The sequence below is a fragment of the Zootoca vivipara genome, chromosome 15, assembly GCF_963506605.1.
Source record: "Zootoca vivipara chromosome 15, rZooViv1.1, whole genome shotgun sequence".
Taxonomy (NCBI): domain Eukaryota; kingdom Metazoa; phylum Chordata; class Lepidosauria; order Squamata; family Lacertidae; genus Zootoca; species Zootoca vivipara.
Window position 1 is genome coordinate 37392663 of NC_083290.1, and position 16279 is coordinate 37408941.

General features: G+C 44.5%; 1 protein-coding gene across 2 annotated transcripts in view; it reads left to right on the plus strand.

The window, feature by feature from the left end:
- Window positions 1–16279, plus strand: part of UNC5D (unc-5 netrin receptor D) — a 401974-nt gene that overhangs the window by 189903 nt on the left and 195792 nt on the right. For both annotated transcript variants that reach the window (XM_060268544.1, XM_035140077.2), the window contains exon 2: window positions 869–1087. In XM_060268544.1, the coding sequence (XP_060124527.1) occupies window positions 869–1087 (219 nt within the window). The remainder of the gene's footprint in view (window positions 1–868; window positions 1088–16279) is intronic.

Genomic DNA, 16279 nt, shown 5'->3' on the forward strand with positions numbered 1-16279 from the left:
TTCAGGCAACTGGACTCTGCTGCAGGGTCCTTCTAGCTTTTCCTTCAAAGGGTTGTCCTGTGAGATGTTGGAGCAATTTTTATATGAAGCCTCTGCTCCGTTCTGTAAAATGGGGATACCTGTCAGAGTCTTGGTGGATGCTGATACTATATCAGTGTTTTCCATTTCAGTGAATATTTCACATAAGTAATGATGCATATTTTATTCTTAATATGATACTTCCATCATGTGGGCAGCAATCTTGCTTTCTTGCATTCCCCTTGGGCTAGAATTTCACTCTGTTCCTTTGTGCTACATGTCTTTAATCTTACTGCACAAAAATTTGCACCGTTGGATGGCTGTAGGTCAGCCTTCCCCAAGCTGGTGCTTTCCAGATGGCTTTAGACTACAAGTCCCATCATTCCTGAGCACTGGGGGTGCTGATTAAGGCTGGTGGAAGTTCTAGTCCAAAACACCTGGAAGGCAACAGCTTGGGGCAGGCTGCTGCAAATTCTTCTGATTTGTGAGCACACTCACTGAACTGCCTACTCATAGATGTTCTAGATGTGTCCCCATTGTCTCAATTCACTAGTTAGTTAGTTAGTTAGTTAAATCATCAGAATAATCATATTTCCTTTCTTAAATGGAACTGAAAGTACCATGCATGCTTCCTATCCTGTCACTGATCAGATCCGTCCTGCTGAGATTCAGCAAAGTTGCTGCATCATTTGCTTTCAGACCTTGTCATGTTAGCTGCTGCTGCTGGCCAAATGTATCACGAATGTTGTAAACAACACCCAGGTCCAAGCATCCTATTTGGGCCATGATCTAATTTGTATTTCACCAATATTCCTTCATGTGTGACATTTCCTTTCTTTTCCATTTGCAGGCAATGACAATGGTGAAACCCTCCCAGAGTCCATCCCGTCTGCTCCTGGGACACTGCCCCATTTTCTGCAAGAGCCAGACGATGCGTATATAATCAAAAGCAACCCTATTGTGTTGCGCTGCCGAGCTGTGCCTGCAATGCAAATCTTCTTCAAGTGCAATGGGGAATGGGTGCACCAAAATGAGCATGTCTCTGAGGAGAGCATGGATGAAAGTACAGGTAAGGAAGAAATTCTGTTTGGCACTGAATGAATTATCATTATCCCTGTTCACTTGTACAGTATTTTAGGTCTACAGATGGCTTTCTCCATTTTCCGTTCCCCTACCCCCGCCCCCAATCTTTGGCCCCATTTGCACTATACATTTAAAACAGTATTCTGTCACTTTAAACAGATTCCACCAAAGAATCCTGGGTTTTGTAGTTTGCTAAGGGTGCTGAGGAGGGACCCAGGTGGCTCTGTGGGTTAAACCACTGAGCCTAGGACTTGCTGATCAGAAGGTCAGCGGTTCGAATCCCTGTGACGGGGTGAGCTCCCGTTGCTTGGTCCCAGCTCCTGCCAACCTAGCAGTTGCAAGTAGATAAATAGGAACCGCTACAGCGGGAAGGTAAACGGCGTTTCCATGTGTTGCTCTGGTTCGCCAGCAGTGGCTTTGTCATGCTGGCCACATGACCTGGAAGCTATACGCCGGCTCCCTCGGCCAATAATGTGAGATGAGCGCGCAACCCCAGAGTCGGTCACGACTGGACCTAATGGTCAGGGGTCCCTTTACCCTTTACCTTTAAGGGTGCTGAGAGTTTTTAGTAAATAGATATTCTCCTCACAAAGTTCCAATTCCTATAGTTCCCTACAAAGAGGGGGTGATGGTTAAACTATCCTGTATACTTGAAGGAGCATCTCCACCCCCATCATTCTACCCGGACATTGAGGTCCAGTGCCGAGGGACTTCTGGCGGTTCCCTCGCTGAGGTTACAGGGAACCAGACAGAGGGCCTTCTTGGTAGTGGCGCCTGCCCTGTGGAACGCCCTCCCACCAGATGTCAAGGCAATAAGCAACTATTTTACTTTTAAAAGACAACTGAAGGTGGCCTGTTTAGGGAAGTTTTTAATGTTTGATGCTGTATTATTTTTAATATTCGGTTGGAAGCTGCCCAGAGTGGCTGGGGAAACCCAGCCAGATGGGTGGGGTATAAATAATAAATTATTATATTATTATTATAACTATAGTACTCTGGAAGTTGTGGTTCTGTTAATAAGGCTACCAATGGCTCCCCAGACACGATGGATGTGTAAGACTTTCCCTGTCAAATGTAGTTTGCCTCTGAATACCTGGTGCTGGGAATCACAGCTATTGCATTCAAGTCCTGCCTTTGGGCATCTGTCTGGCCTCTGTGATCAGGATGCTGGACTAGTTGGGCCTTTGGCTAGCTCCAAGGGGCTCTTCTGCTGTTCTTACATGAGGGAGTTATAATGCCTGACTTTAATTAAGATAAAACTCTCTTTTGGCATTGAAAGTGAACGTGTGAAGAGGGGCTTCTGTCTTCAGCTGACCACAGTTGTCATTGTCCATGCAAACACACACAGAAGCCCCCTTCTGTCCCACCTGCTCAAGAAGGGAAGAGAAGGATGGTATACACGTGGTGGCAGAGGTGCCAGCTTACGAGAGCGATTTAAGGAGCAATGGAGTGCATGCGATGTCCTGACATTGTGCATGTGATGTCATGATGTTGGGAGGAGCTGGGGTGGAGCTAAACACAGTTACTGCACAGCTTCAATGGCTGGTGGCTCCTCCTCCTGACTCTGCCACCAGCAGGAGGCTGCTTCAACTCTCCCTCCCCTCCATGGCAGGTGGAGGAGGTGAAGGAGCCTCTGTGCTACTTGGACATGGGGGACGCATTCTGACCCCCAAAACATAAGGGTGCCCTTGAGCTGGCACTCCTGCATGATGGGGACATTAAGGGTGGGACCAAGACTCATTCATATGCCCTGCATCCTTATCTCCTCTATGTCACTTGTATGCCCAAATAGGTCTTGTGATAGCTAAATATGTTAAATGTGCAGTGAAAGTGTATTAACTCAGAATCAATAGTCTTTAGGATTGCTGTCTTAGAGAACTATAGTAGATGCCTTCCGATGTTTTGCTGGCTTTTTATTTGAGAATGGCTCTGCATAGCTTGCTGCCCCATGTTAAGTTGGGAACAGTCATGAAATGTTAGGCAAGCAGTTCACAGCACCGTAGTCTGACTCCCTTATTAGTTGTCTGGCACCTAATGAAGCTAAATGGAAGAACTCCATTTTGCAATAAAGGCATATCTGCAAAGCAAGGGCTTGTAAGGCTGTGGAGGATGTTGAGAAATGATCCACAGATTTTATCAGGCTTCGAGCAAATCCTATATCCTTTCTCATTTAGGAACAAACATCTTGATAAGTATTGCAAACCAATTTAACGGTTCTGCTGCCTTGTAATCTCACAGGCCTGTGTTGTTATTACTCCCCCTACACACACACACACACACACACACACACACACAAAACCAACCCACCTTCCACTTTCCCAGATTGCTAGGCAACTCTGTGTCTTGGAAAAAAATAATGTGAATATAAGATTATCTTAGAGAAAACACACACCTTTGAAAAGATAATAGTAAGGAAGAACATGCAATTAAAAATTGTCACATTTCTTAAAAGGGTGTAGGAAATAAGATGACTGACAGATTATGGGGAAGAAAAATACATCATTTTAATAGTGTCATCTTCCAACAGATTTTACTTTTTTGCAGCTTTAGACTGAAATATATATCAGAAAAAACATGAGAAAGCCTTCTTACTATTCGTCCCTATTTTAGGAGTGGCTCATAGCACAAACTGGGCAATTTTACCCAGGGCACCACACATTTGAATAATTCCAATAGTTCACACACAGCATGATCAAACCATGGTTTTGTGTTGTGTTCACATTGAGGAACAAGCCTGGGTGAAGCCTTAGAATCCCTATCTTTCCTCTCCTCCTCGTTTGTAGCCAGAGGAAGGACCTTGTTTGTGCTTGCTCTTATCCAGATTTCATAACTGTAGCTGTGTGATGTTTGTTTAAAATGCACATTAAAGAAGTTTTGGCTCACCTAAAGAAAAAGCATATCTTGAGTAACAGCTGTACTTATTGCAAGCTGATAATGCTGTAAATATATATATATATATATATATATATATATATATATATATATATACACACACACACACACACACACACACACACACACACACACACACGGGTAATAGCTTTATTGTCCTTAACATTCACACACCCCTGGGCTATGTCAAGAGGATTATTTGAATATATAGATAATGCATAAGATAAATATAATTGGTTTCTAGAGGAATCCTTGTATTGGGTACACTGTATTGCATATTCTTGGATTGTACTCTAATGCAAGACATCATTTTGTGGTATCTATATCAAAAGCAACCGCTGTCCTGGAAGCTGTTGCTAGCAGCAGACTATGCTGTTAGATAGTCACAGTATTTCAAACTTTGCTTCTTTAAAGGAAAAACCCTAGTTCTTTAATCTCGTTGCTAAGATGAGGCTTTAAAAGACATTTTAGTTTCAATTAATAATTAGCTTTAAGAAATTCTAATAAGACTCTGCTTTTTAATTATCCACATCCAAATTGCTAGTACAGGTATTTCAGCCTGCGGGCATCTAATCATCAGAGAGATGAATCCACTTGTTCTGGCAATTGATGCTGCATGGTCCTTTTAGTGGCACAGCTTGATGTTGCTTTTATTTATTTATATTGAGACATAGATTACATAGCCAAAAGGATAAGGGCATCCATCTTTGCCAGAGTTTGAGTTTGAGAGTCTCCAGGTCACAGAGCCTGAAATTTGCCAGCCCAGCCTTTGAGCTTGCTGTATTAGGACTTGCTCCTAAAAGTGGCTTTTACTATGTGAGATCCAACAGGAGATAATATAGTACAGTTGTCAGACTGCTGGGTTGGGCCGGCCTTAGGGATATGTATTGGTCTAAACCACTGAGCCTCTTGGGCTTGCCGATTGGAAGGTTGGCGGTTCGAATCCCCGTGACAGCGTGAGCTCCCGTTCCTCTGTCCCAGATCCTGCCAACCTAGCAGTTCAAAAACACACCAGCGCAAGTAGATCAATAGGTACTGCTGTGGCGGAAAGGTAAACGGCGTTTCCGTGCGCTCTGGCTTCTGCCGTGATGTTCTGTTGCGCCAGAATTGGTTTAGTCCTGCTGGCCACATGACCCGGAAAGCTGTCTGTGGACAAATGCCGGCTCCCTTGCAGAGGTCGCCTTTGACTGCACCTATCCATCCAGGGGTCCTTTACCTTTTCCCCTACTTTCCAAGGGACCACTGCAACCCCTCTAGTTCTCTCCTCTCCTCTTTGCTACCAGTGCCTTCTCACATGTCCTCTCTGAGATGTGAGCAGTGGCAACAGAGAGCAGCATTTTCCACTTGCCTTGCACTCTGTATAGGTATGTGGATTGGGAATGGATTGCAGCAGCAAAGGGGTTCTACAGGAGAATGACTGCACCGGGTGCGGAGCTTCTGGGGTGCTGCAGCAGGCACCACAACTGTGAAGTTCATTCATTGGAAGGTGAAAGGCGGGAGTCGTGCTGGAGTTTGGCATCACACAGGGTGCCGCTGAAATTTGAGATGTGAAGGTCCACCACTGGCAGCAGCGGAAGGTGGACTTGTTCAAGCAATAGTGAGGCATGCAGTGTGGTCGAGCTGCCCTCCCCAAACTGACCTGGGCAGGGCTGGGACCAAGGCAGGGTCAGATTCATGCGAGTGCACTAAGTCAGCGTGGTGCCATCAACCCAGCAGACCTGTTGCGAGAATCACAGCACTGTCAGGATTGGGCTTGGATTGGCAGGCTCAGATGGAGGATGGGTAAAATGCTGCTAGCGATAAGTGCAATTCTGATGGTGAGGGATTTGCCTCAGTATCTCTGCAGACTTCCTTTAGCATATCCATGATTAAAAGAGAGGTGTGGTGCGGGCGGGAAAGAGGAGCTAATTGCAATAGGAATGAAGTCAGAAACGCAGTGCACGAGTTTGCTTTTGGATAAATCGATAGTCCATGGGCTGCCAGTGTGCTGGGTGGGTGGAGTTGGAGTCTGTCTATGGCACAAGACTAATCAAAGAATGGAATTTGCAGCTTTGCTGGGAAATAAGTAGCTTTGCTGAATTAATTAAAAAGTCAGAGTTCAATTATTACTGCTTTTTTTTTTTGCTTTTTTTTTTTGTAAATCCGTGTCACTTTGATGATCTCTTTGGATGGAAAACTGCAGTTTCAAAATACTGAAATAAATTACAAAAGATAGAACTCAGCCCATGCCAGCCCTACCTTGCTGACACTTTAGCAGCCCTGTTCTCCATTGTCCCTGCTACCACTAGGGGCTGCACGTCCTGTTTTGCCACTTAAGGTGAAAAGGGAAGAACCGCCTTGCCCTGCTGCCACCATGATACCTGATGCCACCGGGACCACTTCTCTACTGCCACCTCCCCTGCCGGCAGAGTAGCAGTAACAGCATCAGTGCCAGTTAGGGGTGAGATCTTTCCAAATCGCACAATTTCAGCCAATACCAGCGCCACTTCTGTGGAAATGACGAGGAGCTGCCTTGGGGGCTTCTACTGCTTGAGGTAGCTGTTTTAGTCCGCATAATGACTGAGCCATCTCTGGCCACTGCCATCTCTTTTCAATTCCTGCCCTTGTTTGTGCTCAGATATTCTGGCTTCCTATTATTGGCTGCTATTCCTACTGCTCTCCAAGCCTTCTCACCTGCCCACTTCCTGTGATGACTCTGACATCACAGCAGTTCAGCCAATGGGTAAGTGCAGTTACCAGGAACCCATTATTTCACCTCCGGCTGTTACATCCTTGAGAACCAGGGCAGTGTAGCTGATAGAATGTTGGACTAGGACCTGGGAGGGCAGAGTTCGAATCCCCTCTCAGCTATGAAGCTCACTTGGTGATTTTGAGACCAGTTGCTGGCCACCAAACCTACCTCGCAAAGTTATTGTAACGATAACATGATTGGGGGGGGGCATGTGCACCACCTTGAGCTTCTTGGGGGAAATAATAATAAAATAGCATTTAAAAGAAAAAGAACATAAAAACGACAGGCTTCAAAACTTAATTATATGCTTGTGATAGTGGTAAGTACCCTAGAATAGGTCTGCACATAAAGGGATTCATTTGTCAGTAGTGCTGTGAGTTTGGAGGGCTGTAGGATGCTTGCCTGAGTCCCTTCTAATTCCTGGATCCAGTAGGGATTCAATTGCTGGAATAACCAGAGGAGTTTCTTGGTAATGGCCCCCTAATTATGGGAGACACATGACTCTCTTGGGGTGTTACTGCTGTGAGCCCCTCCATTATAGTATCAGGTTGTATATACAGTATATGTAAATAAGCAAGATATCATAAAGACACCATGGTCTCTGCTGTCCCTATTCCGAGGAAACCAAACCCTGGGTAAATGCCTGGAACCCGTGGAGTCTCACACTGCTTGGAGATTGGGATAGTGTGCAAGGAATATGTAGATTAAATCAGTTTCCCACAACCTGGTGTCCATTCACAGATTATATTGGACATAATCACCAGGTCTGTAATCCCAAAACATTCAACCTGGTTGAAGAAGCCTGGATTAAATTAAAGTGCCATTAATATCAATGTCCAGAACAAATATTTGAGACAGAGCTGGTGCGGTGGCCAAGGGATAATGAACCAAGATGTTTCTGGTTGAAATACCTGCCAGGCCATGGTCCTTCAAACCCTGCTATAGGGGAACAATAATGCTGGCCTACCCTACGGGTCATATGTCTACAAAATGTTTTGGATATTCGAAAGGATAAAGACATGTCAGGGAGGAACACTGGAAAGTGGGGAAGAATATATTGGGGTACCTCTACTCTCATTTGTACCAGGATGTTTGGTTCCTTCTCGTGGCATACCAGAGGGAGGCAGCCCGACGCTTGCTGTGTCTCATTCTCATCATGCAGCTAAACAATGGTTTGGCATGATGTCAGAATGTGACCGATTAATGGTAGCTTGCTTTGTCTGTTGCTTGATGGTGCTTGAGGGCACAGGTCGTCCTTTGTTATGAGCCGAACACTTCTAGGTTGCAGATAAAGCTAGTTAAGAGTTTAAAATAAATTGAGGAAAAAGGAAAGCCTCCCTCCTTCCATTTTAACATGTTTGAGAGCATGCTTCAAATTGGCTCTAAAGTACTCCCAACTCCTGTTTTCCCAGTAGGATGAGACCTGCTATGAGTAACTAAAGTTATCATGTCTGATAAATAAAAAGATTACAGCAATAACTGCTGTCAGCATTTTTCTCATTTAAACAAATAAAGCTGACAAATGATGAAGTTTGGTGCTTGCTCCGTTATGTTTAGCACATACCAAGCAATTATTCATCCTCTGCCAGCATTAGTCTGTCTCCTGCTAAACCACCCAGCAGTGCAGAAAGCTTATTAGCATAGCAATACCAGAGGCAAAACTCCTCATATTCTTTGAGGCTGTGCTGGATGACAAAGGATGATGCTTATAATTTGCACAATAATTTAAAGGGATGGGCTACCACTGTGAATTGGAATTACATAAGGTATCGGGGAACATTGTTGGTTTTCATTTATAATGCATTGGTTCTTACTTGAGTTGATTAGAGGTTCTTGCCATGTAATTTCTATTATTATCGTTCCTGTCGAGGCAGGGGAGATCTGTAGTTTAAGGAAACCGCAAAATATTCCCCCTCTCAGCAAGGAGGTCTCCCTCCCTAACTGCGCCTGGTGTGTCTGTCTTATTTGTAAAATTTGCACCCCACCCTCTGATGGAGGCGCATGAGGTTGTTCCATGTCACAAGTGGGAAAGCCAAATACGGCCCTCGAGGCCTTGTTTTCTGGCCCTTGGGACTCACCCTCCTCAGCCACACTCTCATTTCCCCAGACCAAGCCCCTCAATGCACTTGCTTCACATGCTGCATTAGTGATTTTGCCCTTGGATTGTGGTAATGACTCCTGCTTCCCTGGACAGAAAATACAGAGCTCTCTCTGTGTGTGTAGAAATTAGCCGGCTGTACAAAGGTGAAACATGTTCCCCACAACTGCATCTTACGTCTGTTGTAGTTTGGCCTGTGGAAAATCTGGGCTTCAAATCCCCACTCAAGCATGAATCTTATAGACTGAGCCTTTAAGAGTGTTGCACACATACATGTTTTTTTAAAAAAAATATGTATGTGTGTGTGTGTTTTTATAGGCATGCTCTGCTAGATTTTTGTCTCTTTGTTTCTGGTGTGTATTGAATGTGTACTTCTTCAGGTGTCTGGTAGAAAAATTTTTCAGCATATTTTCAAAATGCTTTCAAAAACCCTTTTGCTTTTAGAATATCAACGAGGCATTTCTACTTCTAAAACACGAACACCCCAGTGGCCCAGTTTGATTGTAATGCTGAACACAGTTTAGCCCTCTGGAGGCCAGTGTCAAGGAGCCTAAGTGAAGCATCCCCCTCCTCACATCCAAGAGGAGGACTTTTGCGGAGTTTAATTTCACTTTTAAATAAATTTCTCTTAGAGTTATTTTCGAACCAGATACCACGTCTTAAAACAAAAAACATTGGTTTGCTGAATAAGCCAGCTTCATCAACCATATTATGAAATGAAGTATAGTTTCCATTATTATGAAATGGAGTATAGTTTCTTTTAAATCAGGATCCTGGCTTTGGAGTTAACACTTGGCCAAGATTCTTTAAAAGAGAAGGGAAAACCCTCCTCTCTTGGCCGTGTGGAAGGGAGAGAATAGAGAAGGTGGACATGCCATGATGCTTCACTGTGGCTCATTGTGTTAACCCAGGGGTGATGAACCTGGTATTTTTAGATTCCAACGCCCATCAGACCAAGCCATCATGACCAATGGTTAGGGAAGATAGGAGTTACAGTCCAGCAATTTCTAGAGCACCGCAGGTGCCTCACCCCTGTGCTAAACTATGTATCATGGACTGGCTAGATGCAGATGAGTGGTGGGAGGCAGCTGGGAAACCCCCAAGGGAACCCCGAGGGGAAGAAGGCTCAGAGCCAGGGGAGTGGTGGTGGAATGACGATGAGTGGTCAGAGAGAGAAGACTGGGAGAAGGAGATGTCAGAAGCTGAAGAGGCCACAGGGTTTAGTGAGCGGGAAGATGCTGTGGCAGAGGGCAGTCCAGATTCCAAGACTGAAGCAGAGGCTGGAGAGGAGGTTGGCCAAGAGGTAGAGTTGAGACAGGTGTGGAAGAATCTGGGGAGTCTCCCCTTCCTTCTGTAACCAGCTCCCCCCCCCACGGTCTCCTAGAACATGTAGAAAAATGAAAAGTGCAGAGCAGAGAGTGATTGTGTGCAGACTCAGTCTGGGACTGCTTGGGAAAGACCATGGAAAGGAGGAGCCTTAGAGAGCGGTGGGAAGGCAGGGACCTTCAGCCCTCGCAACTGCCTCATTGGGCAAGATCTACTAGGAAGAGTTGCTAGAATCACTAGGCTTCCGCTGTTTGAGCTACTTTGAATTAAGAGTTAACTTCATGGACACCGTGTTTTTCATTGCTGACCACGCTTGACTCCAGCTCCTGACAAAGGGGTGGCTCAACCATTTGGGCCACTGTCCTCACCCACTGCTGGCTTCACCCCTGGCCATTATCTTGAGGAGTGGGGGAAGGGTTCCCTCGTCAGGATTTAGGATTATGTCATTCTGCAACCAAAGTTGGGTACTAATTGGCTTTCTATTTGTACCTGGCTAATGAGGGGGGGGGGAACTTTGGTGAGTAGGAACAGAAGAGAGAGAATTGTGAACTCTGAAAGTGGTAGATCTCCTGCCTTCTGCATTTACAGTTGTACCTTGGTTGTCAAACGGAATCTGTTCCAGAAGTCCATTCGACTTCCAAAAACGTTCGACAACCAAGGTGTGGCTTCCGATTGGCTGCAGGAGCTTCCTGCACTCAGTCGGAAGTTGCATGAGCCATGCCGGACGTTCGGCTTCCAAAGAACGTTCGCAAACCGGAACACTTGTTCGGGAGCTAAAATGTTCGAGTCCCAAGGCGTTCTGGATTCAAGGTACGACTACCCTGTTTCTCCAAAAATAAGCCATAGCCATAAAATAAGCCATAGCAGGATTTTTAAGCGTTCAAGGAATATAAGCCATACCCCGAAAATAAGACATAGTGATAGGCATACTCAATAAAAAATAAGGCATCCCTTGAAAATAAGCCATAGTGTGGTTTTTTGAGGGAAAATAAATATAAGATGGTGTCTTATTTTCGGAGAAACATGGTATCTTGATCCCCCTTCCAAGTCTAGCAACCTCTCTTGAAGGATTACAGAAGGAAGTGGGAGCGGGAAGCAAATTAGCTAAACTCTGGACTGGTTTTGACTTTTTAATGATTTTTATTTCAAATGGTGAACTGTGTGTGACTGATTTTCCAATTAGAAATGCCTGGCTAGTCCACCTTATGAACTGCTGCTCAGAATGAGATTTTCAAAAGAAGAAGCAAAGGATGATCTTCATGCATGGACCACAAATTGCTAAGTCCCTACCTGGATGCTTTTTATCAATGAGCCTCATCTCAGTCTTTCTTCAGACATTCAAAATAATGCATAAGGGCACCAGGGAGGGGTGTGCAATGCTGGCCCCTCCCACAATGCTTGTGTGCCCCAGGCACCCTCAGCTTCCCTACATTGGGAATGTCTGGTGGGGCCTTCTAAATAAGTTTGTCTGAACATGCTTAGAAGCTCCTTTCAGTCTTTCCAACTCAACATATTAAGGTCATGGTGCAGCAGATCTGTCGGGGACATATTGCCCCCTCCTATTTGAGACTCATGCCTTATTTTTGAATGCTTGAAGAGGGATTCAGTAAAAATGAATACCGGTGCATAATTGCTATGCTCAATGAAATCAAAATCTATTGTGTTTGCAGAACTTAGCCAGTCAGCTGGGTTTGGAAGCTACCACACAGGCATTCTGAGAGGGGTGCCTGTTCCTCTCATTTGCTCCTAAGCAGCAGGTACTACCCAAGTTCTTGTATTATGAAAGGAGTGTGTGTGTTTTAATTTTTCTGCTCTTTCCAACTACTCATTAATCTGATAAATGTTGACCTGATCCCCTCCCCTTGGTCACCATCACCCCCCCCCCCAAATTCCAATATTAGTTAGCCTTCCTTCATAAGCAAGTGCTCTAAGGCTGTCTTTCTGTACCCTTTTCAGTTCAGTAATGCTATTTTTGAGATAGAGTTACCAGAACTGTACATGTAATCACACCAAAGGTTTTTATATCCCTTAGATTATTTTCTGTACTGTTGAGATCTTTGTAATTTATATTGATGGCATTATGACAGCTGGCAAATAATAGCAAAAATACTGACCACGGTGCTTTAGCATGACAGAAATGAGTGGTAACAAGCCTTAGGCTCTTTCACCTCTTCCCCATTCCTCCTTTAGTAAAGCTGCAAGGGGAAAAAATGATGTATTTTCTTCTGATTTTGATTAGCTGCAGTTTAGTGTGTTGTTAGTTCCTAAAGTGTGGTTAGATCCTAAACTGTGGACAACTTCAACAATGTTTTGTTGTCAGCATTATAACCCACGTCTTGAAGCTGGCTTGTTTCAAATAAACCCTGTTTAACATTGTGGGTTTGGACCTCATAGCAAGCTACAGTTAATCTAAACCAGAAGTAAAAGCTTCTGAACCAAGCTCAAGGCTTGCTGTGGCTCATTCTCAGCACAATAAGCCAAGGGCATCAAGCCTACAGTCTTTCAGATGTTGCTGGACTACAGCTTCCATCTTCCCCGGCCACTGGTCAGACTGGTCACAGCTGACGATGCTGTAGTTCAGCAACATCTGCAGGGCCACCAGTTATCCCATCCCTGCACTAAATTGTGGTTTGGCATGACGTCAAAATGTGGACATTTTCAGTGTTGTGGCTACATACTGTATGCCATCTTAAGTTCCTTGGAGGAAAGGTAGGCAGTAAATATAATTAAATGAAGATATACTGTATAGTGATCATGGTGGATTTCTGGATATTTTAGGTGCAGGGACAATGTGCTCTTGAGTCCCACTTGATTGGGAGCAAGCACAGAGGAAGGTCTATTTATTGGATTCATGCCCTGCTTTTGGACTTTCCAGAAGCACTTGATTTACCACTGTGGAAAATACAATGATGGGCCAGGTGGATTTCTGCACTAATTGAGCAGGGTTCAGGCATGTGTCTGAACTAAGTATGTGAGCTCCAAGGTGTCTGAATCTTACAACACAACACAGGATAGGCAGTATGTGAACTGGAACTGAAAGTTCCAAAATACTGATGAACCTTGGTATTCATGTGCCGGGGAGTGCCATTTGCAGCCTGGCAGTAGCAGGTGGGAGAGACAGTCATCACCTTGAGTCTTTCTGTGTGACTGGGAGGCACTTTGCACTCATTGCAACCATACTGGAAGTCATCAAATGGGTAGAGGGACCTGGGGAGCCAACTGGCATCCAGGTTAGGCTCCCTGAGGGGCAGGGCATCAGAGCAGGCCTGACGGAGAAGTGCGCTCATCAAGTCCTCTCCTGGGAGACAGAAAAGGAGGCCTGTCTCAAACACTCAGTCTCAATCTAGGTTTCTCTCCCACTTTTTTTCTGTTTACTTAAACTGCTACTTTTTTTTGTAAATTTTTATTAAAGGTTTTCTCAGTTTACAAAGACATAGGCAATGTCTCTCATAGCTTTTTTACAGATCAGTTTCAATTGTTGAGACATTGGGGAGGAAAAGGGGGAGAGCGGTAGATAAGGGGAGGGGTTGGGGGTTGGGTTGGGGTGACAGTGTTTCTAGATTACTTAAAGTGGGGGGGTGTCAGCATTGGTTGTGCAGGTTCTTTGTTGTGCCTTTGTTTTCCTTTGATGGTGAGAGTTGTTGGGGTTGGCCTAGGATATAGTTTTCTTTTGTGGTTGGCTGTGGTGGTCTGTTTTATGTGAGTAGGGTGGGCGGGTGTTCTGGGTCAGGTTAGCCATATTGATTTGTATGCTGCTGGTGGGTTTCTGTCGTTGTCTTGTTGGGCTGTGTATGTGATAAAGGGGAACCATACTGGGGTGAAGCCGTCTTCTTCTATTTGACCCCGTGTCAATTTCAACTTATTGGTTAATTTTTCTAATAGGGCTGTTTCCCATACCGTCTGGTACCACTGATCCATGTTTACTCCTGCCAGGTCTTTCCAGTGTCTGGTTATGGTGTTTCTGGTAGCTGAGAGTAAGTGGGTTATGAGTTCTTTGTGATGTAAGTGGGCATTATTGTCCTGGAAGATGTTTAGCAAGGCCAGTTCTGGGGTAAGTTCTAATGTTTGTTGGGTTATTTTACCTATTTCTCTTACGGTCGTTCTCCAGAATTGTTGGGCTTTGGGGCATTCCCACCACATGTGGAAATATGTGCCTGTTGAGGTGCATCCTCTCCAGCATTTTGATGAGGTTCAAACTAAAAACTGGTAAACTGCTACTTTTTTTACAGGGACAAGGTGGTTATCCATTAACATTGCTATGGCCCACGGGTGGATTGGCTTGGTCTTGTGGGGTTTTTCCTATCTCATAGCAATCATTGCAACTTTTGTAGATGGGAGAGACATTGGGCTGGATACTTAAAAGGGAGGGGTCCCCCAGAAGGTGTTCTCGCCATAAAGGACTTCAATGTGCCTCCCCACCTGTCGGCTTAGAACATTTCAACTAGCAAGCAGGTTGTTTAATCAATGGATCCACGCCAACGCCAATGCCAACGCCAACCCTATTCTTCTATAATCTATATAGTTGAGGAAACAAAGGTCTCAGCTACCTTGTCGTGATTTTGCTGTCCTGGATGGTAAAGCAGATAGAATGTGGGGTTTGGCTATACATTTCACTTAACATCCTTGAGCAAGATATGTGTCAGCTTTAGAAGAGGCTTTTCCAGCTACGGAATTATTGGGGGGGGGGACTGGAGATGTGGCCCCCTTTAACATTTCTAGTAGTTGCATCTGTGACATTTCCTCATCCTTTCATCCACTACAGATCTTTCTCCCCTTTTTCTCTATTCTCTGTTCTCTATTCTCTGTTGCTCACTGAAGGAATGGGTTAACTCCTGAATGCCTCTTGATGCTTGAGATTAAGTGGGTGCTGATTTATAGAGAATCTAGGTTTACAATGCTGAAAATCAATAGCCACCAAGTGCAAATCAGATTTATTTATAGAAGCAGATGCTAAAAAACCCAGAGAGTTTCATCTTGCATCCATATCTTTGACAAGGCTGGGGGTTGGGAGTATGAATTCAAAAGCACAATAGGTGCCTGTGGTTCAGTTACATGTATTTCAGAGCTACCTGCCCACCAATCTGTCCCCCTATTTCATTTCATCCCCCACAAAGGTCTTACATGCTAGCACAGAGCTGCACTGGTTAGAATTGAGAGCAGTGGAGCCCTGAAGGCTTTCAAGAAAGTAGATTTGAGCCCTACTCTCATAAGAAGGATCAGATCAAAGTTCTGTTCAGTCTAATATCCAAATGGTAGGTAGCCAGTTGCTTGCAGGAAGTCCACAAGCACCACATCTCTGTTGTGTGCCCCCAGAAAATAATGGTAAGAGGCTATGGAAAGCTTTCTGCAGTAAAGTCCACCAGGTGCAAACTTTGACATTATTTCGGGTTAAGACATACCTCTTCTCCTAAACTTCTGAGGGATTATTATAATCCTAGAATCCTAGAATTGTAGAGTTGGAAGGGACCTCAAGGGTCATCTACTCCAACCCCCTGCAGTGCAGGAACCACAGCTGATAGATGAAGGAGAATCCTCCACCTTCTGAGGTTGTCCATTCCATTGTTGAACAGCTCTTACCATCAGAAAATTCTTCATAATGTTTAGTTGTAATTCTCTTTTTTTGGAATTAGAATCCATTGGTTTAGGTCCTACACTCTACAGCAGCAGAAAACAAGTTTGCTCCTTCTTACATGTGACAACCCTTCAACCTCTCAGTCTTCTCTTCTCCAGGCTAAACATATCCAAAGCTTGGTTTCCAGACCCTTTATCATCTTGGTCACTCTCCTCTGCACACATCCCAGCTGCTCAGTATCCTTCATAAACTCTCTCTGTGTCTGCATTTTGGGGATGTTGTTTTATTATTAAACTTGGTGGTTGGTTGGTTTTTAATTGTGCATTTAAGTCACTGAGAGAAGTTTTGTATTACACAAATAATAAATTGAATTATTCATCATCTCTCTGAACCAGGAACCATAGACAGACCTATCTTGTGACAGAAAATTGCCATATGTTTACTTGGCACTGTGTGAAGAAGTACTTTGTTGTTTGTCCTACGGTATATCAACTGCCCATCAGTTTCACTGGATGACCCCGAGTTGTAGTCTAATGAGAGGAGCAAAACAAATTGTCTC